The sequence below is a fragment of the Ochotona princeps genome, chromosome 2 (assembly GCF_030435755.1).
Source record: "Ochotona princeps isolate mOchPri1 chromosome 2, mOchPri1.hap1, whole genome shotgun sequence".
Classification (NCBI taxonomy): Eukaryota; Metazoa; Chordata; class Mammalia; order Lagomorpha; family Ochotonidae; genus Ochotona; species Ochotona princeps.
Genome location: NC_080833.1, coordinates 124,270,350 through 124,297,830, shown reverse-complemented (window position 1 = coordinate 124,297,830; position 27,481 = coordinate 124,270,350). Strand labels below are relative to the sequence as shown.

The 27,481-nt window shown below is 40.4% G+C and overlaps 1 protein-coding gene across 6 annotated transcripts in view; it reads right to left on the bottom strand.

The window, feature by feature from the left end:
- Positions 1 to 3,901: 3,901 nt before the first annotated feature.
- Positions 3,902 to 27,481, bottom strand: part of MROH9 (maestro heat like repeat family member 9) — an 87,661-nt gene continuing 64,081 nt past the window's right edge. For 4 of the 6 annotated variants that reach the window (XM_058660961.1, XM_058660964.1, XM_058660966.1 and 1 more), the window contains 10 exons: positions 26,655 to 26,797; positions 25,495 to 25,635; positions 23,836 to 23,956; positions 18,692 to 18,829; positions 16,676 to 16,852; positions 13,609 to 13,761; positions 13,391 to 13,507; positions 12,619 to 12,721; positions 5,660 to 5,722; positions 3,902 to 4,257 (listed from right to left, as the gene is read on the bottom strand). In XM_058660961.1, coding sequence (XP_058516944.1) covers positions 3,983 to 4,257; positions 5,660 to 5,722; positions 12,619 to 12,721; positions 13,391 to 13,507; positions 13,609 to 13,761; positions 16,676 to 16,852; positions 18,692 to 18,829; positions 23,836 to 23,956; positions 25,495 to 25,635; positions 26,655 to 26,797 — 1,431 coding nt within the window. In that variant the 3' untranslated portion in view covers positions 3,902 to 3,982. The remainder of the gene's footprint in view (positions 4,258 to 5,659; positions 5,723 to 12,618; positions 12,722 to 13,390; positions 13,508 to 13,608; positions 13,762 to 16,675; positions 16,853 to 18,691; positions 18,830 to 23,835; positions 23,957 to 25,494; positions 25,636 to 26,654; positions 26,798 to 27,481) is intronic. The other 2 variants (XM_058660963.1, XM_058660967.1) reach the window with 2 other exon arrangements.

The window sequence follows — 27,481 nt, the reverse complement described above, 5'->3', positions numbered from 1 at the left end:
AGCAGGAAAAACTGACTCCTGCACAGGCCAATACAAAGATCCAATGCTGAACACCTCTCACTTCGTTATTCCTGACTCCAAATGTACATCTCCCCAGACTGCAGGGAGAGACTCGTATTCCTATTATGTGTAAGATGGAAACAGAGATGAGATCTGAATATTAAGACTATCTGGGAGATGAAATGGACAAGGTAAATAAAGCACTCAATGTTATCAGGGCCTGTCTTACTCTGGACTGGAAATTCCGAAAAGCCTTTTTTTTTTTTTTTTTTTTTTTTGCCATTGTCTGGTTTCTAGTGTCGCATTCCTTGAGCCATGGCCCCGTCACCATCTTTAAACACCCCTTCCTCTCTGATCTTCCCACCTTTCTTTCATAAAGTCCGTTATGATGTCTTGGGCCCACCTCAATAATCAAGGAGAGTTTCTCTGTCTCAACATGCTTAATCACATCTTCAAAACTCGTTTTGCTCTGGAAAGCAACAGATTTGCAGATCCTGGGCACTAGGAATTAATTAATTAATATATATTAATATAATATGTGATTATATTGTAATTAATCATATATTATATATATATATATATAATTGAGGGAAATCATGGTTTAACCTATCCTTTTTAGGGCTCTTGCTAGTTTAGGAAGTTTAATAAGTGGATGAAGAAACTTGATCTAATGTTGTAAAGTGATTTCTAAGACATCCAGGTAACATAATACGGATTAGTGAGCAAACTAAAATAATCTATCATTTCACTATTAATATTAATAAGTAGTATTCTTAAATATATAAAAATTGTTCCTGGAGCATGAGCGTGCTGCATTGAACGGTTCATTCTTTGGTAGGTATTCATTAAGCATACGCTGAGTATCAGAGTATACAACTAAGCGTGGGATACAACAGCGCCTTCAAGAAACTTCCATTTTGTGGGACAGAGGGGAAGGGCATAAATCATTTTACCATAGTTAGGTAAATACAGTCCCAAGTGCAATCATGGCAATTTAATACAAAACATAGCAGCAATGCTCGCTCAATTAAAGTGGGACTCAATTAAAGGGGAATTCTATATCATCCAAGGTTCAATTAGAGAAGCACAGTAAGACTTCTGATCTTGAGTAACTGTGGGAGCAAGTTATGTGGCCTGAATACTAGTATCTTCACATGCCGTGCTGGAGCTTGAAATCCACAGGGCAGAAGGTGTGTGGGTATGAAGCAGGAAGAGCTGGAACAATGCAGAATCCGCATGTTCATGATTGTGTCTGTCTCTGACTGGCTCCAGCGCTGACAGTGGTGAAGTAGGTGTCTAGCAGGAAAAGCTCGTGTCCTCCATCTTAATCACAGTCAGTGCAGAAGGCAGAGAAGCTCAAGGAGAATCCAAGGCAAGGTGGAGTGGGCTGCTGCTGCCACCAGGGAGGTGACCCAGCAGAGAAAGGAACCTTTGTATGAACGCATCACTCACAGCAGCAGAGGGAAAAGGGATTTTGTCTAACTGCAAGTTTCCTCTACTTGGAGCAGCACATGCTCAGGTGGGGATACAAGGACAGGTGTATGTTACGGTGGAAAGAATGAAACACAAGTGTGAATTGACTAGGCTTTACAATCCAGGACACAGGACAGTGTATTTGATTGAATCCTAATGGTTATACAACACTGAAATTCAATATTCGATCTTTGTTTCAAAAAGCTCAATCCCAGACACACAGAGATGCTGGGGTCCGTGCAGTGGGTGTGGAAGACATGAAGGCGTGAAGAGTATTGTTCCATTGCAGGAAGGGCCACAAGGAATTTCCCGCTGCATGGCAGGGCCTGGCGGATGTCTCTGCATCCACCTGAACACATTTTCACCTCGCATGCATGGACACCCAGACAACCTCGCTAGGATTTCTGTAATCTATTTAGCCATTGTTTGCCACTGTGGAGTAGGTCTTTACTATCAATGCGAGCTTGGAAGTTGATGCTGCTGATAACATCTTAGCAAAAGGGCCTTTTACATTTCATGCTGTCTCTGTCTCTGCTGCCCCCATTGACCATCCTTAATCTTTAGCTCCCTCCTTCTGTGATGCATTTCCTCCCTTAACTGGTTCAAGACTAAGTTGCAGGGCCCAGCGCAATAGCACAGTGGTTAAAGTCTGCGCCTGGGACGCTGCACCCGCGTGGGAGACCCGGAAGAAGCTCCTGGCTCCTGGCTTCAGATTGGCTCAGCTCCAGCCGTTGCTGCTGCTTGGGGAATGAATCATCAGATGGAAGATCTTCCTCTCTGTCTCTCCTCCTCTCTGTATATCTGCATTTCCAATAAAAATAAATAAATCTTTAAAAAAAGATTAAGTTGCAGAATGAGGATTGTAGTAGCAATGTGTTACTGATTGATATACACCATCTATTGAGAACTTCCTGACCACATGGTCGGGATGGATAACATCCTGCTTTAAGGTGAAACAAATGGCAGAATTATCCTTGGAAACACCCACTTGACCAGGATGTAAAAAGTCTGTGCCAGAGCTTGTGACTGCTTCTGTATAAATAAAGAAGACAGCTTTCTCTCATTGTCCATTATGATCCTGGAATTGTAGTGGTCCATTTCGTTTCTCTCTATGCCTATTTCACGCACCCTTCTCGAGTTCCGAATTCGGCTGGATCTGGCCTCTGGCACAGCAGTCTTAGGTGTCTGAGCTGTCCCGTACATTCAAATTTCCTCAGTGCCTCAAATTGCTCAGTACATGTCCTCTTGCTTTCTCTTTCCCCTCCAACTTCCTCCTTCTCTTTGCTAAGTGCTACCTCAGACAAGAGTAACAGTAGCAAGATAAAAATGACCGCACTCCGTTCTACATTGTCACCGTGCTGGTGACAAGAACCTTTGCCTATTTAAATCAAAATGTTCCCACTGCTTCACAGAGTGCCTGGCACTTAGAAGAAGTTCAAAGATGTTTTTCATTTGATCAGGTTCCAAGAATTTCTCACCAGAAAATTTTCTTACAGAACCAGTCCTCCAATGTTTGTATATTCTATTTGCATGGATCCAACCAACCACAGATTGGAAATATTTGTGAAAGTGTAATGCTGACTATATCGAACATGTAGGCTTTTCTTGCCTTACCTAGATAGTAAAATTTAGCAATTATCTGTTTAGTGTTTACTTGATGTTAATATTACATGCAATCAAATTATAGTTTAAATGATGGTGTTGTGGTGCAGTGAGTTAAGCTGCTTCCTGCAACAGTAGCACCCCATGTGGGTGCTGATTTTAGTCCCAGATGCTTCACTTCTGACCCCTGCTACATAGCTCCCCGCTAATGTACATGGAAGGGCAATGGAAGATACCCCAAATACTGGAACCCCCAACACCCACAAGAGTACTAAGCACGTCGCTTCAGCCTCCCATGGTAGCGTTTGTTGTAGCACTTTGGTGAGTGAACCAGCAGCTGGGAGATCTCTCTGTTAACTCCGTCTTTCCTTCTATGTCATTCTGCTTTCAAATATATAAATAAGTATTATAAACATTAGTTTACGGGAAGAAGCGTGGGAATAGCACTGTGTTAAGATGCCTATGTCTCATTGTGAGCACTTGGGTTGGAGTCCTGATTCTGCCTCCAGACTGAAGCTTCTCACCAGTGCAGACCTTGGAGACAGGAATCATGGCTTAGGTTCTGGGTTCTGGTTACCACACAGCTGTCTCCTAGCTGTTCTTTCTATGGGGCGTGTGCAAATAGATTATGTGCAAATAGAACTTGAGCTTCTGCATATTTTGGTATCCATGGGTAAGGCTGACCAATCACCCTTGGATACCAAGGGACAATCATATTTTTTTTCCAATCACTTAGAGGGTGTGCTAGAGCACTTCTACATACTGTCAATTAAAGGGAGACATCAGATTCTTCAGGTTTTTGTTATAATATTCTATTCAAAACATCCTTTAGAGAAGCATCCATGAATAAAATCAAGCCATCAAGAAGGAAAATTGAAATGTCATTCTTCGAAATTTGAATTCTTCATCAATATGCTTCATCAGGAAAGTCTTCTGGATTCTCTTCCATGCAGCCTTCCTTCTCTGTTTCCCTATCTGCAGGGCTGTCTGTTTCATCTTGGGGCCAGTTATAATAATAAATAGGCTTCAATCTCTTCACATAGATGTTCTTAACCATTTTCTGGAAGCTTTGTTTAATGGTTGAGGAGATCATGCTGTGGGCAATTTTCTTCAAAATACCGTGAGTTTTTTCTGCCAAGTCCTGGATTTCGGGGTCTTTATCCCGACGCACTCGTTCAATAGCTGAAATGACAGAGACACCCTTAACTCAAGGCATCTCCCTGAACAGTCCCATCACATTTCCCAATGCTCCTCTCCTCCCCGGCTGTCCTTTTCTCCACTCTACACAGGTATGTGGAGATGTTTGTGAATATAAAGTACAGATATTCGTCACAGTAATGACAAGTAATTGCTTAAAAATAAAGAAGCATAAAATGAACACTGCATATTGACATGGAGCCACGGATTCACACATAACTTGGCATATTTGTGAGCAAATGAAAAAAGTTGTAAACTCTTACAGTAGATTTTATAATAAACAGTAATGGATCGTTTATAACATACCCAATATAATATATGCCGTAAAATGTTAATATCATCTTGTCTAGATAGTGGGCTCTGGGAAATCAGTATGTTTTTAATAAAAGAAATAGAAAAAGAAGGGAATGTTGGGAAGAGGAGGACGGGAAAGGGAGAAGAGAAGAAAAGGCTTTAACAAAGAGGGAGAATTCAAGTGCTTGTCATATAGCAGTCAATACGGGTTGAATGAGTGAGTGAGAGAATGAACAGATAAGTGAAATAGAAGAAAGAGAATGATTTCCCTAAGGAGTTTCATGAGCTGTAACAAAGCCAATGTTGATAATAGGGGTAGTTATGCATATAACCAGGGATAGAGGGAAATCTCCAGTAAAGCTACAGTAGGAAAAAAATAAAAAAAAAACCTTGAAGCTACAATAAAAAAAAAGTCTATTTTTAGTAGACAATGATGGCAGACAGCCATTGTGTTTTGTAATGCATCTGTTTATTATCACGATGATGGAATAATGGAGGCTAAGAGAGAGAAAGATGCCAAAGACCCAAATATTTTAATACAAGGGCGTTACCATTTTAAATTCCATTTCCTGCAAGTATAATATACATGGCTACCACTAAAATGTAAAATCTCTCAGGGGGAGACTGCACCTTGTTTCTGAATCTGCAGCTGTCACATAAACACAAAACGCTGCAAAGTGGTTGTTACAAGAGACCGAATGAATCCTTGACTTCCTGTGGTGCCCAGGTTCTCCGGGATGGTATCTAGATCCCCATGAAAAACATAAACAAAGACTCTGAAGTAGGAAGATAGAGTAAGCAAACAAGAACAGAGCACCTGGTAGCACACTGCAGCTCAGATCTGGCCATTGCCCCCATCTGGGGAGTGAACCAGTGGGTGGAAGACTTCTCTATTTCTCTTCTCTCTCTGCAAAATCTGCCTTTCAAATAAAAACACATACATTTTTTTAAGAGATGAAAGAAAAGTAGAAAAGAGAGGAGAAAGAAAAGAATCATCTCTCGAAAGCAGGTCTCTCCTGGTTGCCCTGCTAGCCAACCTGACACTCTACAGCCTGCGTTTTCAGATAGACCTCAGGAGAGCCCCAGCACTCACCCTCAAACATGACTTCTATTTCGTTTTTGAACAGTAAATGGTCACTCATTGCTGCCAAGTATCCTGTGCACAAAGGGAAGGTGAAGTTATCCCAAACATTCCATGAAAATGCATTCTTGCCTGTTATTTGGCTACTTTTCCTACTTTGCTTAAAAAAAAAACAGCTTTAGTTTATCTTTTAATACTTTTATATAATTAGTACTTACTACAATTGATAATTGAGAAATACACATGTATATGTTTTAGTCACATCACGCAGCTCAGTGAGCGACGACAACATGAATATGTCAAGGTCTCTGCTAGGCCATTCAACATAACATTACAGGCATTCCGGAATCCTCCCACAAGCTCCTTCCAGTCTCTTCCTCCACTTTTCAGGTATACTGTTTTGTTTTTGCTTTCTGTGTTCTTTTATGAGATTCCTCCATTTCCGTTCTTGAAATAATAGTCCATTTCCTTTGCATCATGGCAGTGGTTGGCAAATGTTTCAATTAACACAGTTGAACACATTGACCTATTTATTCATTCCTTATTTATTTACTCCATTTCCTTTGCATCATGGCAATGGTTGGCGAATGTTTCAATTAACACAGTTGAACACATTGGCCTATTTATTTACTCCTTATAGGAAAGAGTTTCTTCAACTCTGTTACGTGATATTCCATCTTACAAATGCAACCTTTAAAAATCTGTTTTGTGGATGGTGGGTGTTGGTGTTATTTCTGATTTGCGCTTTCCTATGGTTTAAATTTTTGGCTCCTCAATTCACACAGGATTTCAGTCACTAAAATCTTCCATTAATGGTACTTGATCTTCTTATGAGTGTGGAAACTTAATCCAATTATGGTATTTGGGGCTGGGTCCCTCAGAAGTGACCACCTTGCACTATGATCTGATAGTGGAGCATTCTGTCTGAATCCAGGTGGCATTATGAGACATGCCACAGAGACACGCACAGACACATTTGCTCCCTGTCTCTTGCCACACGAGTCCCTGTATACCTCGTGAACTGGACCAGCAGAAGTTCAGCACCAAAGGCCAAGGAAACGCAGACTTTACAGTCTCAGACTGTGGATCTTCAGAATTGAACCCAAACACATCAAGTTAACCTGCCTAAGGTATTTTGTGAAAGTAACAATAGGCCAACTAACACAAAGCTATTATGAATAATACTGTGATGGAGCTTTTTTGGTATATGAATTTTAAGTTGCTTTTTTTTATATACAACTAAGAATTCGGTTGATGGATAATGCATTTTCTTACGTTCAATTTTAAAACAAAGCAAGCAAGCAAGCAAACAAAAAGCCTGTGTGTATCAGTAGTGCTGCAAATATTGCTTTATAGACGTTGACCTTATACTTTTGCCAAACAAATGCCTGAGAGTGTTATGCATCACTGTCGTTTTATATATTTGCAATTACTTTAAAATTTACTGCTTATATGTGAAATGATTATTGTTCATTCAATTATCGATATGGCTAAACAATAAACATTAAACTAAGGTCTTTTTGCTTTTTGGTAGTTAAACTACATATTTGGTGATATGTTAAGTCTTTTTTACTGTAACATAAATTTAAAATATGTTATCTCAAAAACTTAAAAGAAGAAAAGAAATGGGGGACAGAGTGCCAGAAAGAGACAAGGAGGCTACTTGCTCTAATTCTTACTACTAACATTTTTCTTTTACATGATTCTTAAAGATTTTGTGGTAGCATCTTATCGTGATATTGATTTCCATTTTTGGTGGTATTAATAAGGCATTTATGGAACTTTTGGTCACATGAATATCTCACATGTTTTTATATCAAGTTAAGACATTTGCACTGCATAACTAAATATTTAGGTTCTATCCTCAGCATCGTTCCCAATTCCAACTTCCTGCCCATGACTACCTGAGGCATCGCAGGTGACGACTCAAAAAAATGAGTTCAGGTTAAGAAAAATAAAATGAGTTCAGGTCACCCATGCGGGAGACACGGCTTAAGTTCCTGGTTCCTGGATTTAGCCAGGTCAAGTGCCCATTGTATGCAGTTCAGGACTGGACCAATGAATGAGATTCAACCTCCATCTCTCCTTCCTTCCCCTCTCCCTCTCTCTCACACTCCTCCCTTGCTCCCTCCTCCCCTCTCTCCCCCACTCAATCCTCCCTCCCTCCCTCTCTCTCCACCACCTCTCCCTCCCTGATTCTCTAAGAATTGAGATCAAGATACTTAAATGAAAGCTATCAAATTGTATGGACAATTGTGGCACACTCTAAGCTGTCAATCCAATTCATCATTCCTCTCTTGTCCATTTAAATAACCCTGTTTCGGGGGGATCCCAGAGTGGAGCAGGGGGACAGGAGGAGGCTTGTATCCCAACCCTGGAGACTTCCAGATCCTCACCAAGGACTACCAGTACAGGCACCAAGGACTACATCCCAACTGCCAAGGAAACCAAGGGGAATTGGAGTGCTTTCAGAGGCCAAGAACTCTGAGGTCATCCAACCCCATTTGGATCTACCACACGGGATGCAAGAAGCCCAATTCCTTCCTCACAGGATCCAAGGTCATCGGAACAACAGCCAGGAACCCTGAGCGGTCCGCAGAAACAGAACAGTAAACTTCCTTCGGGATTAGGGAGAGGAGCTTTCTCTGGTCTTTACAGAGTTCCAACTTTGGATCTCCACCCTCTCTTGCAATGACCATCAGGGTTGCTCCAGAGCCCTCCCACCCCAAACACACACACACACACACACACACACACACACACACACACACACTAGAATAGATAGACAGAAACAACAAGAAAAGCTTAGAATCAGACAGGAAATGGTCAGCATGGGCTCACACATACCTTACTAGGTAGGACACAAAGATTAATTACTCCTCACTAAAGTATTGAAGATTTCTCTGCACACCCCTCCTAAAACTGTTCTGCGCCTCAGTTATTGACATATGTCTTGTTAGAGTTATAACCCAGTTTAGACTATCCTAAAATCTGCCAAGTTCAGCAAAATTATGCTTCAAAACTATAAGCTGCTAAATACTAAAATGAAAATAGACATGAGACAGCTGAATAGTACCCTATAGCCATTTTAAGGTATATAGCAGCTGGTTCTGTGTATAAACTAAAATTGAAACGTCAATGAAGTAGTCACAGGATGTGGTTAAGAACTTGCATTTTTTTAAACACATTGGTTACTCAACACCATGTCAAATAATTCCATAATGTTGTAAATTGTTGTTGATGTTATGTTGTGGCTATTAATTGATTGGGGTGATATTCTGCCAGCTCTGCCTTCAGACCAGAGATGGTCTTCCCAAGAAACTGTTGAATTTACCTGTACAATAAGATGCTGGACTCTATGCTTGGCATACTCTTGCAATGAAAGAATCTTGACCGAATTTGAACTATAATACAGCAACAAGGTGGAGGAATCCACCATGGGGGGAGGGGTGGAGGGGATTCCCAGAGCCCATGAAACTATGTCACATAATGCAATCCAATTAACAATAAATAAATAAATAAATAAATAAATAAATAAATAAATAACCCTGTTTCCTAACATCTCTTGAATTGATAGTTTTGGCCATTGTAACTTGAAAATAAATCACTGATTGGGCTTTGAGGGAAGTTTTCAAAATTGTACTGACCCAGTTGGAAACCCATCTTTTCCCTTTATTTTTGTTTCATCATCCGTGTAATCCTGTTAAAAGTAATCAGAAAACATAAGAGCCACCTGCTCAGGACAGATGGAAATGTAAAATGAATATTCACATGTGCATGTTGTTCCTGACCTGTATGAGAAAAGCTAAGGATAAGTTTTCTGGAGAGATTATAGTCAGACGAATATGCATTTGACATCTTCATTCATATTATGCTATTTCCTTTTATGCAAATTAACAGTTATTCTCTTAACAAGTTAAATGAGTGATTCCATGCTTGCTGCACCCGGGCCAATACTGTACAGTGTAAAAGTCTGGGTTTTTGTCAGTTTCATAAACAGTATTTCATTGTCACTATGCATCACTTTTTGGATGAAGTTGTGACACTTTTATATTTACGAGCTAAGCAAATTTTTTTTTCATATTTCTGCTCATTTTTCAAAAAGATTTTTTGTCTTCTTTACATTTTATTGTGTGAATTTTTTTGGATTAATATACAACCCTGGCACATTTTGGGGTGTTAAGAATTCTTTAGTCAGTGAACATCTACCCTTTATTTGCAATGAATATAAATAATTCATTTGAGCTTGACTTTTGATTTTATTTATAATAGCTTGGTACTGTAAAAACTCTTCACTTTTTTTTTATTATTTTTAATTCATTAATTACATTGTATTATGTAACACAGTTTCATAGGTACTTGGGTTCTCCCCACCCCTCCCCAAACCCTCCCACCATGGTGGATTTTTTTTTTTTTTAAGATTTATTCATTTTATTACAGCCAGATATACACAGAGGAGGAGAGACAGAGAGGAACATCTTCCGTCCGATGATTCACTCCCCAAGTGAGCTGCAACGGGCCGATGCGCTCTGATCGAAAGCCGGGAACCAGGAACCTCTTCCAGGTCTCCGACGCGGGTGCAGGGTCCCAATGCATTGGGCCGTCCTCGACTGCTTTCCCAGGCCACAGGCAGGGAGCTGGATGGGAAGTGGAGCAGCCGGGATTAGAACCAGCATCCATATGGGATCCTGGGGCATTCAAGGCGAGGACTTTAGCCACTAGGCCATGCCGCCGGGCCCAAAACTCTTCACTTTGTACACAGTCATCAATCTTTATAGTACCTGGACTAATAGCTACTTTGAAAGATCAACTATGTCCAAAATTGTGAAGATTTTCCATGTTATCTTATGCAACTTTATTTACTATTGTGGTTTTGATTTCAGTACTGGAACATTTATCAAAAATAAATACCATTTGGAATTTTTTAAATGTAAGAAGAAATTTAAAATAATTTTTAAGATTTCATATTATTAAGTAGGTACCACCTGGAATATTCAAGGAATATTCTTTTAAAAAATATATTTATTTATTTTTATTTGAAAGTAGGGTGCATATAGAGAGGAGGAGAGACAGAGAAGAAGCTCATCCGTCCAATGATTCACTCCCCAGGTGACCACAACGGCCAAAGCTGAGCCGATCTGAACCCAGGGATCAGGAGCTTTTTCGGGTGTCCCACCCAGGTGCAGGGTCCCAAGGGTTTGGGCCGTGTACCCAGGCCACAAGCAGGGAGCTGGGTGGGAAGTGGGGCTGCCGGGATTAGAATTGGTGCCCATATGGGATCCTGGTGCGATCAAAGTGAGGATGGTAGCTGCTAGGCTATCTCACTGGATCCTCGAGGAATATTCTATATTTGTGTTGCTGTTACGTTAAGTCAGTGTTTCACTTTGTAAACTATGGTATCTTCTAGGGGTTCTTTCTAGATGCTATTGTGGCCTGATTAAGCTGTTCTTTGTACTCACTCCACATGACTATATATCTGTAGCTTTGCTAATGTTCCCGAGAGAACTAACCCTTCTTATTTATTCTTTGGCTATAGTTTCAATTACTCTTGCAGGTTAGCTTAGAGTTGATACTTCAATTTTGTAAGCAAAGAAGCTGTTAATATTTTAACAGGCATGTTATTTACCGTCCCTGACATATTTGCTGCCTATAAGTATTTCTTCATTCTTGTTTTCCCTGCTATTCCATGAGGATAAACAGGAGAAGTTAAGCTATGTGCACCCAGTTTGGAATTCAAAATGAGGCATTGTTTATCTTAACATTCCAAGTGATAATCTAGTGGGAACAAACTTACCAGAGTATAGAAGATCAAAAACTTTAGTTGTTTACTTTTTAGTGTTTTTTTGGACTTCTTCCACCCCTAGTTTTGCTTGGACAAAATTTTATTGGGTAATGTAGCGCTTCTTAATTATTTTATTTTATAGTTAAGGAGATTCAAGTTTTACTGAAGGTGTTGTTTTACATAATTTTAAGTCATTGTTATTCTTGGGCTGTGTATGGTGCTTTAGTGGTTAAATCCTCGCCTTGCATGTGCCGAGGTCTCATATGGGCACTGGCTTGTGTCCTGGCTGCTCCTCTTTCCATCCAGCTACCTACTTGTGGCCAAGGAAACAAGTAGAGGACGGCCCAAAACCCTGGGACCCTGCACCCACATGGGAGACCTAGAAGAAGCTCCTGGCTTAAGATTGGCTCAACTCCAGTCATTGTGGCCCCTTGGGAGTGAAACAGTGGATGGGGAATCTTTCTCTGTCTCTCCTTCTCTCTGTAGATCTGCCTTTCCAATAAAAATAAATAAACCTTTTAAAATAAATTGCAAATCATTGTTTCTTTTTGCATAGTGTTTCCTTTTAAAGATTTTTTATTTTTATTGGAAAGTCGGATATACAAAGAGGAGGAGAGACAGACAGGAAGATCTTCTGTTTGTTGATTTGCTCCCCAAGTGTCCAGACAGAGCCATGCTGATCCAATGCTAGGAACCAGGAGTTACTTCTGGGTCTCACAAGTGGGTGCAGAGTCCCAGGGCTTTAGGCTGTCCTTTACTGCTTTCCCGGGTCACAGGTAGGGAGTTAGATGGAAAGCAGAGCTGCCAGGATTAGAACTGGTGCCCACATAGGATCCTGAGCACGTGCAAGGTGAGGACTAGAGCCACTAGGCCACTGCACTGGGCCTGCATAGTGTTTTTAAAGTTGGGGAGGTGGATGTTGATTTGTGGTATGTCATTTTCCTCAATGTCAACAATCCGTCCTCTTGAACATACCATATGTAACAATCTAATTGCACAGGTATACTCAGAGTACCACAAAAATAAGACATTTCCTAAATCACCCATAAATCACTATTCACCATAGATTTTATGATGAAAGCAGAGGTCCATGATTATAATGGAAAATTCATAATTTGGAGGCAAACCTCCAGGTGCTATCCTACTCTGAACATTTTAAAACAAATTAGGAGTTAAGAGTTTTCTTTACCTGTTAAAATAATTGCTGCTCTCTTCAGATATGTTCTGGAGCTCCCCAGGAATCCCAAGGTATCAGATATCAAGTCTTTAACGTAGCTCTTATAGGAAATAAGCTGAGAATAAAAAGAAAAAAATAGATACTCTCAGTTGCTTAGAAAGTCAATGTGTTCCCTCCAGAAGGGATTCCAGAGAAGACTTTTATGCCATCTCGGAGTGAATGTAAAAGGTAGGGATTTTCATGTGTCGATTCTACTCTTCAGCTTGCAGATAATATTCTGTTTCTACACTTGATCTTAGCCAAAAGCCCGAGAAGCGATAGTGTTCTGTTTCTAACATGACACCCCCCCCCAATCTCTTCTCGGTCTTTTGGCTAAGATCAAGTGTAGCAACACGACCCCCATACCAAATATTGTATCCAATTGTTGATTAGCCTCTGTCTCTCTCCCTCTCTCTCTCTCTTTCTCTGAAATTCATGCTGCTTTTCATAGCAACAGTAGCAAAATCATTCCAATTCCATTTTAGTGACTTGGAATGTTCTACCTTTACAAGCATCCAAGGCTCAAAGGAGGTGGGTTGAATACACTAGCAAAGAGGATCAATGTTGAGGAAGACTGGGTGAATTATTCCAGTATTTTTCCTTCTCAACTTTTAGTTGCTATCATGTATTATCTTTTCTTCATGTTTCTTTAAGACCGATCCTTTTCCATCACACGGTTGAGCACTTCGCATAGCCTCTACATTTTGTCTGTCCCTCCTATCGTATCAAAAGCAGGCCTGCTTACCAGATTGTTACAGATGTTTAGCACCACTCGCTCAAAACAGTATGTTTCATCCTTTTTCAGATAGGATGTTGACCACTTGAGCTGTGAGGCACATATTTCCAATGTATATCTACATGCCTGTGGGACGGAGAAAGGGCAGAGAGCAACTGTCATTTGCTCTTCTATAAAACATTGCAATTCTCTATAAGAGTAAGAGGAACAAGACCTAAAGGCCTTACCTTTACTACTCTCTTCTCCACATCCTCCAAAAACAGGACAAGGGGCACCAGGGCGCCGAGGACCACAGGGCTCAGCAAGCACATGTACCGATTCATGTCATTGAGTAAATCACCAAAGTGCCGAATGGCCATGCTTCGAATACCCCCATTGCTCTGAAGGGGTACAGCCAGAAAAGAGAAAGGTCCCCAAGTGGGGACATTAGGGCTTCATGTCATCAGGCAATATATATGGAAATTATTCTTTCTAGAAAAGACTTAACTCGGTTTAGGTAGTCAATGGTTTCATTTAGTTAGTTCTTTTTTAATCATTTATTTGTGGGAAGGAGGTTACGGAGGAAAGGAGAGCAAAGAGGAAGAGAACACCTGTTCCTTCTACTGCTTCTACAAATACCTGAAAAGTTTGGGATTAGGCTGTGCTGACACTGGACACTGGTACCTTGGTCCACATTATTTGAGAAGTTACCATCAGTCCAATAAACCTAGGCATTTTGATGTGGACCATGAACCTGACCAATCTGCTATACTCGTCACCTGCCCCTTCGATGGATTTTAGAATAAGATTTTCCAGCCCACCGTGCATAATTGTGAAGATGTGGAATCAACTTAAATGTCTACAACAGAAGAATAGACAAAGAAAATGTGAAAATTCACACCTATAAGACAGAAAATTCAGTGATAACATGGGTGAACCTGTGGGACTTACTAAAATACTTAGTACAATTTGGACTATATTAAATAATCAGTGAAAAATAAGTTTTTAAAATTCACAAATATGATTAGAATTTAGTTATGTAAGTAGAAAATAAATATTTTATATACTTAGATATTTATAAATGTAAAATAGTTTTCTCTGAAACTATGTACAGTAATTGTGCTATACTCAGAGGCTAGAGGACTTGACAATTACCTCTGAATATCATATGAACTTTTTTAAAAGATTTACTTATTTTAATTGGAAAGTCAGATATACAGAGAAGATGAGAGAGAGGAAGATCTTCCATCCATTGATTCATTCCCCAAGTGGCCGCAACAACCAGAACTGACCCAATCCAAAGCCAGGAGCCCTGAGCCTCTTCCTGTTCTCCCTTGCACGTGCAGGGTTCCAAGGCTTTGGGTCGTCCTTGACTACTTTCACAGGATACAACCAGGGAGCTGGATGGGAAGCAGGGCCGCTGGGATTAGAATCGGTGCCCATATGGGATCCCAGTGTGTGCAAGGTGAGGACTGTAGCCACTAGGCTACTGTGCCAGGCCCAACATAAACTCTTTAACAGTAATATACTACCAGGTTTCAATGGGTCAGATGTAAAGGTGATTGGAGCCTAATAATTCTAAGGGTGAAAAATTGAATCCGAGGAAGAAATCAATTTTAAGGAATGGTTTATCACCTCATTTTGCAAACATATTTTACATGAATATTCCAACTACTATATGACCTTGGCTGAATTTTGATTTCTTGCTTCAGTTTCCTTATATGTAAACTGGCTGAGAGTCCCTTAGAAAACTATGTAAGGTAACTGCTGTAAATACCTTACAACTGGCTGAGAGTCCCTTAGAAAACTATGTAAGGTAACTGCTGTAAATACCTTACAACAGAGCCCGCTCCACAGTAAACACTCAATAAATTCTACCCAGTATTCTTATTCATATCATTATATATTTATGAAAATCATCTTGGCCACTAAATTTCTTTTTCATTTTATCCTTCACTTATACAATTAAGAGGTTTTTTATAAAATTCAACCAGATAATTCGTTATCCAGCAATTCTTTAATTAAAAAAAATAAGTAATCATGAAAGTCTTAAGAAACATCAATTGTCCGTCAGTGTCCACTGGGGACTGTTTTTAAGGGGATTAGCCTTAAGGGATCTCTGTGATTTACCACTCCTCAGATGCTCAAGTGTCACTAAAAAATGGCATAGTTTTTTGCAAAAATCTATGTTCCTCTCACATCCTTTAAAACATCTCCAGATTATTTATCTCATACAATATAAATTAGATGAAAACGTTGGCATACTATACTATTCAGGGAGTAATAACAAGGAAACCAGTCCTGTAAAATTCAGTGCATGCTAGCTATATTTTTGATTGTGAAACCCGTGTTTAACTGGGCTAACTTTACATGGATTTTCCATGGCATGTCAAGTTTCCTTAATTGCTAAACTATAGCACTTCTATCCTACTTTCTGTAACACAGTTTCTTTTCATAATGAAAAGTTTCAAAATGTACTACTTGCTGTGAAATATTTTAGGCATGTTTTTATTTTAGAAAATATTGATTTATTTTAAAAGCAGAGTAACAGAAAGAGGAAGAAACAAAGAGACAGTGAGACACAGAAAGTAATGTTCCTACCACTGGTTCCCTCCCCAAATGGCTGTAAAGAAGCAGGCCTGTGCCAGGAGAAGTCGGGGCTGGAAATTCCATCCATGTCTCCCAGAGAGGAGGAGCCCAGATGCTAATGCCATCCTGCACTGCTTTCCTATGGGCACTGGCAGGGGGCTGGATCTTAAGTAGAGAAGCCAGGACCCAAACATATACCCTGAGATGAAGGTAAATTTCACAGTGACAAATCTGCTGCCACCACAACATGGCTCCCTTTGAGGAAATACTGCAGTAAGACCTTTCACATTGAACATTGAAACATTGCCTGTATCACTTCTGATCCTCTTAATCCATTTAACTGCTGTCTCTGTTTTACATAAGGGAAACATGTTATGTCAAGAGATTGAAGAAATCACTTGGTCAAGATTAATAGCTTGAAAGAGGTAGGACAATGATTTGAACCCAGACAGCGCAAATCCAGGAATAACCAATGTATAACCAGCAGGCTATGTAGCTCATCATTCATCCACAGGTGCAGGCTCTACGTTGACTCTCCTTTCTTCTATTAAGGCTGTTCTAGGTTCTCAAAGTGTAGTTACAGAAGTGCTATATTTACCTGATGGAAATGGCAGTTCCATGAAAATGGCTATCAACTATTGACTTATTCTAGGGTATATTTCCTCAACTGGCCTTCGGCTCTGCCTCAAAACCTAATGACCCTACCCACGTGACATCGCAACTCACATGATCCATCAGAGGATAGTAGCTGGAAGCAATTTGGGTGCATAATGTGGAGTAGGTCATCTTATCCAATCTGCCTAAAAGTTTTCGGAGGGTGAACAAGGCCCGAGCTACAACAGTCTTGTCTTTGGAATGGAACGCTCCCAGGATAGCTAATAAGATGCTGGAGACATTTTCTATCTACATAGAAAAAGAGGAAAATGAAGGGATTCAGAAACCAGAAGAAGACTTGATCAGGCACTGGTGTGCAAGCACCTGAATAGACAGTGAGTGCACCATGGTGTGCTAGACGACATACAAGAGCCAACTGTCAAAAATTGTGTAGACTTATTTCTTTTTAAAAAGGTCATTATTAAATTATAACATTGACAATAAAATAAAATCCATCTTTATAAATGCTTATACATAATTACTTCCCAATTCTCTGTCTACATTTGCCATTATTGATGTTCTTGAAGTTACTTACATGTAACGTATCTGAGTGGTGAGAATATGACATAACATTGTGTCACTGTCATTTCCTCTGTGTTTGACAGATTCCTGTGATATCTCAACATAAGGCATGATTATACATAAAGCAGAGAAAACACGTTTGCCTCCAGAGAGCTGGCTGCTAAAATTGATCAGCACACTCCTTCCCGACAATGAGACCTCCATACTGCTTGACGTTGATCTGCTTGGACGTGTGTGTATAGCTGAGTGTGGCTGCTGAGGGGAAATTATGGGATCCAGCTACAGAAGCGAGTCAGACAGAATGGAAATAGGAGACAAGCATGTAAAAGCACGAAACAAAACAGTTTTTTTTTTTCAAAGGGAGAGGAAGAAAACAAGTGAAGGAAGTTACTAAGTATTTACAAAATGATAGCTTTACAAAGAGAAAAGGGAGATGATGATAATATTAGTGCCAGAAAGCCATTTGTATATTATTTAATTCTAGTTCTCCAAGACACAGACTCTCCTTTAATTGTTAGGAACAGCACCAGATAAAGGAATAAATAACTAGCTTCTCACTCAAGTAAGAAAGAATGTTTAAAAATTTATCCTGAGAAAATATAGATAATTAATAAAACCACTGACTGTTCTGATTATTATTTGCAGCAAACAGATCACAGCTTATGGCATTCCAAATACGTGTTCACTATAGTATTTACACTTTCAGAAAATATTCTCAAAAAATAAATAGGGGTTCATTGTTAAGTTAATAACAAATATGGACCATCTACACTCCCAGTATTGGGACAAGATTGTTTGTCATTTAGAATCCATTCACCTGTGCTCGCTTCAGCAGCACATATACTAAAATAGAATCCATTCACCTGCAAGGCAACAAATAATCATATCAGTCAGCAGGAAACAGCATGAAGACTGGTTCTTAGCATTAATCTGTATTGCAATGACCTGAAGGGTTGTCGGAAATAGACTGGTGTACTCCAACCCCAGAATTTCCACTTCCTAGCAAGTTCTCAGGTAATGTTGATGATGGTACGAATAATGTATGAAGAACCAGACTTCTAGGTCCACTGCTAAGAAATTCTATAAAGGTGAGGCACTCCTATTTGGTATGCTTCTGAACATGAAATTGCTATACATCACATTATTTTATGAATCTTGATGTGGATGGTTGTTCAGAAAGTAATAAATACTTGAATATGTATGACTGAAATGAAAAAAGTTATAAGCAGAAGAAAAAGCTTGAGAGTGTGGGTACTCTAAGATAGTACTGAGTGAATATGTATATGTGCATGCTGTAGGGGAAATTAACCTGTGCGAGTTGGGTGTAAGAAAAGTGCTCACATAAGTCAGTCACGATAAATGTATTTGTAGTGCATTGAATAATTTTCTATAAAAAAATTAGATGAAGCCACTAAACTGGTAATACATGCACTCTGTTCAACTCAGTTCCTGATTGGCTATACACCAAGCTTTGATAGTGTTTCAGATGTATAGAAATTGAAAAGTATCAGTGTTTTGGCAGTATGACTCTGATCTCATTAGAAGACAAAATTCTTATTCTTGTACCTCATTGATAACTGGGGCCATGCTGGCAATTTTCTGAAGGCTCAGTTTGCAAACTGCAGGATTTGAATCATTGATCCAGTTTTTGTAGAGGACCAGAAATTCCTCTGGGAATGGATCTTTGAAGAAGTTATTCAGAAGCTGAAAGAAACAAGTGACGTTCATAAGCAAAAACAGAAGCCCAATGCATGACTTCTACCTGTCATAAGAACTCAAGATGTTTTCAGTAAAACTGGAATGTACATCCCACTAGAACCCCAACTATATACCTGTGCCCTCATAAATATATGGCTACTGACAAAAGCTGATGGCAAATGGAGTGAAAGGGTAAGGTTAAGCGTGTACATTTGGCCTCGAAGTTTAGCTGTTGATCAGGATATCTTCATTCCACATGGCAGTGCCTAAGCTGAATATCGTGGTCCAGCTCCTGATTCCAGCACATGCTTGCATGGCCCTTAGATGTCAGCAGTGGTAGCTCAAGTGATTTGGTTTTTTGTTATCCACATGGAAGACATTGTTTTGTCCCTGGATCCCAGCTTTTAGCCCCTGGAGACTGTGTGCATTTGGGCAGTGGGTTTTAATATAAGAACTCTTTCTCCCTATCCATATCTCAAAGAAGGTCAAGGTATTGGGTCCAATTTAAAAAAAAAACAACTTGCAGTTTTCCCTGATTACAAGTATTTTTGAAAACTTCTTTATGCATGATTTCAACATATTTTTTTGGCACCCAAATGAAGTTAACTTCCAATTCCATTTTCCATAAACTTTTTGAAGTAAACTAGTATTCCTGTGCTCATAGAAAGGGAGAAAGGAAAGTAGGTTATTTTATCACTTTATAATTTTTATTTGTTAAGAGAGCAAGACAGACAGCCAGAAAGATGCACAGACACACAAAGCTCCCATCCACTTTTTCACTCCCTAGATGCCTTTAGTTATTGGCAGGGAACATAATCCAGGACTCTGATGTTGAGTGGCAGGGATTTGATTACTCAAGCCTTCCTGCATCTCTTGGAGTCCATGCAAGCACAAAGCAGGAATCATACACCAGGGTCAGGTGTCACACCCCAGCACTCTGAGTGGGATGTGAGTGTCTTAACTAGGGACTTAGTTCCATCAGCGTGCCAAATACCTTACCCTGGGTATGTTTTTCTAAGCTAGAAGAGCTGTTTGCTTAGGCCAGGCACTGTGCTAATATATGAGCATATAATGGCGAGTAAGAGTCTCAACCTGTAACCTATGAGATGTGCGGGCTAACTTGAGACTCCGACAGCATGTTGTCAGGCCATTCAGATGAAAATGGACTAGGTGTTCAGATGAATAGTACTAGGTTGGAAAGTTACAAGATGCTACCACATTCATGGAAGTACTGAGTTTTGCTAGATACACAAGTAAATTTATTTTATAGTGAAGAGTGAAATTTAGGTCTGAACTTGATAGCGTAGAAGCGTTAGCTAGATAAATGGAGAAAACATGTCCGGGGAGAGTAAGTCAGATACAAAGTCCCAATGTAAACGGATGTGGGTGTGTTTGAACATCTGAACCAGGAGCCAGGGGAGTAAAGACTGAAGAGAAGAGAGGAGGGTAGTGGGGTCCCAGAGCTGCTAGGGAAAGCCCGTGACTTGGAAGTAGGCTGGAAGAGGTAAAAGAGCTGTGGCTCAAAATGAAGACATGAGTTGTCAACTACCTGTCACCTACCTAGTTACTGGCAATTAGACAGATTTTTTTAAAAAATGACAGTTTCATAGAAACATAAATTCCATGAAGGAATTTTCATTTATCACAAAAACAGAAGGAGTGTACAGGAAGAAGGTGAAAAAATTTCCTAATGTGAAAAAGATGTGGGGTGAAGGAGGTGGTGAGAGGAGAGAGTATTCCTTTATTTTTTTAAAAAACTTCCAAGTAATTTTTATAAGAATTACATACCAAATCCAAAAACACCAATAATTGCCTTAAAATGAAATGCATAAAAATCATAATAAATATTATTTTAATATTTAACATATTGAATAATGAATAACACATGAAAATTTTAAAAAGCATAAACATTTAAAAATCTTTAAAAATAAATTTAAAAATTGGGTGCAATAAAAGAAATTCAAATTAAAAAAAGCCTGAAAACTCATGGAAATTTAGGAGTTCTCCAATTTGTGGAGCAAAACATTTAAGCACATGGGCTGGCACCATTGTGTAGTATGCTAAACCACTGTCTTCAGTGTGGGTATACCAATGGGCATTGGTTCAAGTTCCAACAGCTCCACTTCCAATTCAGCTCCCTGCTGATGTGCCTAGAAAGCAGCAGAAGATATGCCAAATGTTTGTGAGCCCGTACCCATGGGAGAAAACACAGAAGCAGCATTGGACTCCTGGCTGCAATCTGCCACAATCCTGGCTGTTTGGGGAGTGAACCAGCAGATGGAAGAGCTCTTCCTCTGTCTCTCTCTTTCTCTCTCTCTCTCTCCCTCTCTCTGAAAGTGTGCCTTTCAAATAAACAGATATTTTAAAAAGAAAAGGAAAAACAGAATAAGAATTACCACAAAAATTAAAATAATAGAATTTTCTAAAAATAAATAGTTATATTTAGTTGGAAGCAAATGGATCACTTGACCATAAACAATTCGTTAAGAAATAAATGCTAAAATGAAAAAAATAACAATTTATTTCCTGAAATCAGGAGAAACAAGATGTTGACACAGTACTCAAATTATGCAATCCTCTTAAATGTTTTTGAAGATTTATTTCTTTTTCTTGAAGGAAGAGACAGAGGAAAGATGTTCCGTCTGCTAGTTCACGCCCCAGTGGTAGTTGCTTAGCCAATCCAAAGTCAGGAGCCTGGAGTTTCTTCTGGGTCTCCCATGAGGGTCCAAAGGCTTTGGGCCATCCTCTACTGCTTTCCCAGACCAAAAGCAGGGAGCTGGATAGGAAGCAGGGTGGCTAGACATGAAATGGCACTTGTATGGGATCCCAACAAATGCAAGGCAAGGATTTAGCCACTAGGCAATCAATTCTGGCCCAACCCTCTAAATTTTAACTAAAAAATTCTTCCAAAATTCTAGAGATATATAATTTACAATGTCCATAAACTACTCAGTAATTCATTTGTTATGCAGTTGATTTTTAAATCTATCAGAAACACTGCAAGAAAAAAAGAGGAGCCAAACATAATAGATAACTATAGAACAAAATTACAGCTGAATACCAATGTAAACATTTTTAATGAAATGATAGCATTTTAATTTTTACTTATATCTAACCTGTAAAATACCGCAATGATAGTTTTAATATTAGGCCATCTGTGAGCAGTTTATATCAAGTCATGTAACAGTAACATCACAGGTGGGCAGGCGTGTCTTTTGTGATCACAGTGTCAAGCTTTGAAGTGGTTATAACCTACTGGGGAACTGAGTGCAGACCTGTTGGGCTTCAGTCCTACCACCAGAACCATCCTCCAATCAAGCGGGGAAGAGTCATACCCTGTGGTTGCTAGGGTGATGGGCATGCTGGCACTGCTCCTGACTGTAGACTTCTGAAGTTGCCCTCTAGCTCTGGCCAGTTCCTCTCAGTGGCGCTCTGAGAGTAATCCCACTGCCTGCTGTCCTGCTGGGTAACAAGCCTATCTGTAACCTTGTGAGAGAGCCTGCTAATTTGGTTTCCCAAACAGATTTTCAAACAGTCCTGTAGCTCAGCTCCAGTTCCTTTCTGCCTGAATTGAGTAGCAGTTTAGTCTGTCCCAAAACCTGTAGGGAGACATACCTATCTATGTACCTAGAAGCTGTGACTAGCTGTGAGCACTGAAGCATGCCGGTGGTTCAGTTCTAGCCTCGTTTCCATGGTCTGGGTCCAGTTCTGTTCAGGGAGTCAAACATTGGCACAGAGGGAGCACCCTGCAAACCAGAGGGAACTTCTGTATCCTTGGTGCCAAGTCTTCCATCTGTGAACTCTGAACCAGGCTTCACCCCAAAGCCAGCACTACTGAGCAAAGTGTGAAGATATTGTAGCTCACTGGGAACCAGAAAGGAACCACACCTGCTAAACCCCAACTAACAAGTCCATCAACTACAGGTTGCATCAGCCGGGTGATATGCTCAAACTTTACTCATCCACAATCCCAGAAGAGACACATCAACCAGGGAACCCAAGAGAAAGATGTGAGCTCCCCCAAATTTTGTGGTCTCTTATAGTTCATTGAAAGTGTTTTTAGGATGTTTCAAATTATATTAATTTTTTAAAAATATTGGACATCACACTTAAGGTTATGCTTGCCTATAGCAATATTGATTTCATGGAGAAATTAAGTTATAGTTACAACATTACTTTTATAAACAAAATAATCACCTCAATCTGCATCACAGTATGTATCATAATATTTGTACACTTATTAAAATGTTTTCCCATCTCCATTTTATCTGATTCCTTCTTTTTCCCCTCTTTTTTTTTTTTTTATTATTGGAAAGCCGGATATACAGAGAGGAGGAGAGATAGAGAGGACGATCCTCCATCTGATGTTTCACTCCCCAAGTGAGCCGCAACGGGCCAGTACACGCCAATCCGATGCCGGGACCAGGAACCTCTTCCGGGTCTCCCACGCGGGTGCAGGGTCCCAAAGCTTTGGGCCGTCCTCAACTGCTTTCCCAGGCCACAAGCAGGGAGCTGGATGGGAAGTGGAGCTGCCGGGATTAGAACCAGCGCCCATATGGGATCCCGGGGCATTCAAGGCGAGGACTTTAGCTGCTAGGCCACGCCGCCGGGCCCTCTTTTTCCCCTCTTGCACAACAGTGTTAACTATCACCATTTTCCCTCTGTTTTTAATATATCCAGAATTAATCCTCTATATATTGTAACAGACATGCAGGAATATATGAACTACAAAAATTGTCAGTGTTTGTACTGAGCCACACTTGGTGGAAGATAAAAGCTACCTCCAAGGATGGCCAAAGGATCAACCTCCTCTAGTCAGATCTATCTTCAAACTCAACACCAATTTAAGATATTTTTCATGGTCTTAAATCATCATAAGAACCTACATGGAGAGAGAGAGAGAGACAGAAAGAGGAGAGAGAAGAGGCTAGAGTGGTGATTAATTCAGATAAAGAATTTGAAAATTCAGTTTTGTTATGATGCTATGCTTAGAGCCTCCCAATAAAACTCACCTCAGTGAGGAATATTGTTGTGATGATACTGTCCTCTGATCTTCTAGGACCATCCACTGAAAGTTTGTAAAGATAATATAAAGTCTCCGGAAACTGTGGAAAGTTATGCTCACTGAGAGCTCTGTCAAAAGAATAAAGTGCTGAATTACAAGAAGGAAGAACAGACATTACATCAGTAATCGCTACAGTGACCAAGAGAGAACCATAATTCTCACATTTTGTAACGTTCAGATTAAAATGCATACTGCAATAGTCCCTTACGATGGCAAATTGCAGCCCCGCTCTTCGATACTCCACCGACCACAGGGAATTATAGCATGTGGATCCTTGTCACAATCTCTCTCCTTAATGTTACTTCTCTTCCAGGCCTCTCCAGTTCTTGACCAAAGGGATGGTAGTGCAGGTCATCTTTAAGATTTTAGACGAAGACCTTTCTTTGAGTGGCAGAACGGAGAGGCGTGTTTGGCACCACCCTGGGCCGTCTGACAAATAATGAACTCTGAAGAGCTAAGGCATTCTCCGTAACACATTCACACTTGCCCTGATGAGATTGCTAGAAATAGAACCACTGCAAAACTCCAGTTTGGTCTTTTTGTATCAGTGATCCCTAAAGTTTAATGTGCATGGCAATTACTAGAAGACAATAATGCTAAAATGAGATGCTATTAAACAGGTTGTGGATTGAGCCTGAGAATCTGTGGTGTTTTTCGGTTTGTTTGTTCGTGTCATTGTTGTTGTTTGTCTCTTTGTTTCTTAACCCACAGGTATTGCTGTGGCTGCTGGGCTGTAGACCACATTTTGAGTAAGATTCGAAGACACCAAGGACAAAGTTCAACTAGTCACCATTTTAAGAGAGTGCCCTTGTACTAACACTCTACAAAACAGGATGTGCTCCTAAACTACTGTGCAAACAAGCCGGTGCTTAAAAAGTACTCAGAGTCCATGAAACATGTAGCACTTTTCAAATCAGTCACAATTTCTTATGGTCTGTCATGTTGCCAAGGCTTTGAATCCTAATTCTTGATTACAAAATCTGATCTCCAGAATCAGAAACTTGCAGTATACTGATGAGCTAACTGGGGTCAGGGATTGCATCCTTTTGAGAACCCTGTCTGGTATGAGAAAATTTAAAGTATTCCTCTATTTAAACTATAGTATACCAAAACTATAATTTGGCTCACTCAGCAGAACTCAATTCCAGCCTTTGTGACCAAATGAGAATGAACCAGCAGATGGAAGATCTTTGTCTCTGTCTCTCTTTCTCTCTGTCGATCTGCCTTTCCAATAAAAATAAATATTTTTTTTGTATGGGAGCACATTTCAAACTACGATGTCTTGAAGCAGAATTCAGTTAACATCAGAGAAGACGAAATGCACTCACTTCCATACATATATGCACAAATATATGAAAGACATCTGCTTTAAGAAGGCAGAGTCATTGGCCATCTGTATTGTCAACAGAGAGGAGACAAGGGAAAAATAGAGCTAAATAACGATTCCTCAAAATAACTGAAGAAGTCGGAATGACTTGGAAATTCAGATTGCTAATAGGCACTTGGGATGTTTAACAGAAGCGGATTGTGTTCCCTGTGGCTTAATTGAAAGATGAGAGAGGTAGGTTAGGGATCAAGAGTCCTATGCAGAAACCCCTGTTCTTACTTGGCAATGAGGTATACCCAATGATGGTGATAGAGAGGTTGGGAAAACTGGCTCCAACAGTTCCTTTTCTTTAGAGTCATGTCCACATGTTGTAGTCCAGAGCAGGTCAGCAGAACTCTCAAGGCATCCAGCGCATAGCTACTGCAGTAAGATGAGCAGAGTCACTACCTGACAGTGACGGTCACTTAACGACACACTGTCTCCCTTTTGCCCCATCTCAGCCAGGACATAGATTTAGAGAAAAGTCCCACCCCGCGACCCCTGGAAAGGGAGCTGCTACGTACTCTGTTTCCCTGATTAGCACTACACAGTGTAAGAGGTTAAACTGGCTCTAGGATGAATCACACGGTAGTTCTATGAATTTGTTAGCTTATTTGTAAGAAACACTGAATGATATCATCACCGGTAAAGGTGTTGATTTTCTTTTGTGTATGACTTAATAGGGGATTACATATTGGTCTTATCTGGTATACCCCTGCTTAGCGGACAGGATCACATATCTTAAAGGGCCTGATTGCATTCTAAAGCTCTCTCTGGCTTAGACATCCACGTTAGATAAGGGAAACAACTGACAGTTGGATGAAGTTTTCCTTGCAGGGCACTGAACAAAACTGGATTGCATCCGTTTGAGCAAACATGAAATACTGAGCCCTTCCATACATAGCTGGATGACAGTGGGCAGGCTGTCATCGAGGCCATACAACGTATCCCCAAGACAAAACCATTTCACTGCTCACAACATAGGTTTGTGCATAGTATTTATCTTCTAGGGCCGAGAACCCTGAGAAAAGGGTCTCACAGAGTAAGTCCATGGCAGAGCTTGGATGTGTCTTGCTTTCAACCAAACGCTCCTTCCCACTCTCTTCCCACCTGGCAGCCTGTTGTGAGGTGAGAGTGAGTAGCAGGCATCACCTCTGTGCAGTACTGGCTCTTCAGTGCTACTTATGCATGTCCCAGGAAAGGGTAGCTAATTTCTAGATACTCAAAAGAGTCACTTTTCCGAAGGCATTTTAACCTTCATGAGCGAGAAACGAAACAAAGTCTTATAAACTGTGCTCTAAGCACAGGAGTATAAATGATCCTACAGGAACACAAGGGAGTAGACAGTGTATAGCTGAGCGCTACCCTCATTCAATTGGAAACAATCAGCGGCAGCTCACAAGGGCCTGGCCTCTGGCTCCAGTCTCAGTTGAGTGCTGTAGAAGAGTTGAAGCATGAGGGACACCAGGAGCTCTGGGAAAAACTGGGTCACTGCTTTTCTGTAAGAGTCAACAGGAAGCAAAATGCACAGGACCTGGGATGCCTGTAAGGGAAAGAAAAATGGAGTTAAGAAGGAAACTACCTCCTTCCAAACCTACTCCTATGAAGCAAAGAAACTCTTCAGCCCCTCCCCTGAAACATGCCTGTGTATTCACTTATTCAACAGCCTGGAAGTTCATGACGAACCAGGCGCTTTGCCAAGCATTCTTTGGCAAGAGGCTACCCACTTACTATTTAAAACAGAACAAAACATCACAAAACCCTTGGCTGCCAAACCAACAGGAAACACACTAGGCCCCAAAGAAAGCATGCATCACTAGGTCTCCTTCATATATAGACGTGAACAGCGATCCTCCTAAGAGTCTAGACCCTTCCATTCCTTAAACAATGCAGAGGAATGAGATGCCGAAGAGCTCGCCGACCCGAGTGCAGATGTTTCAAATGCTGACCCCTACAGCTCTCACCGCATCAGAAACACACATTCCCACGCCTCACACTTGTGAAGCTATGCCAACCTGTGTATCTATGTTTACTCCCAGGTGTGCCAATGCTGATCGTTGGCTCATACACCATGGTAGTCACCAAGACGATTAGGCTTGTGGCTGCCTGTAGAATTCAGCAAGGTCTAATCTGCGGTTTCCATAGTGACATCAACTTCCACACTGGGCCCTTGCTCTGCAGCCCCTGGCATATCGCCTATGCTTTCACTGCCAGTGCTCCAGGTTTT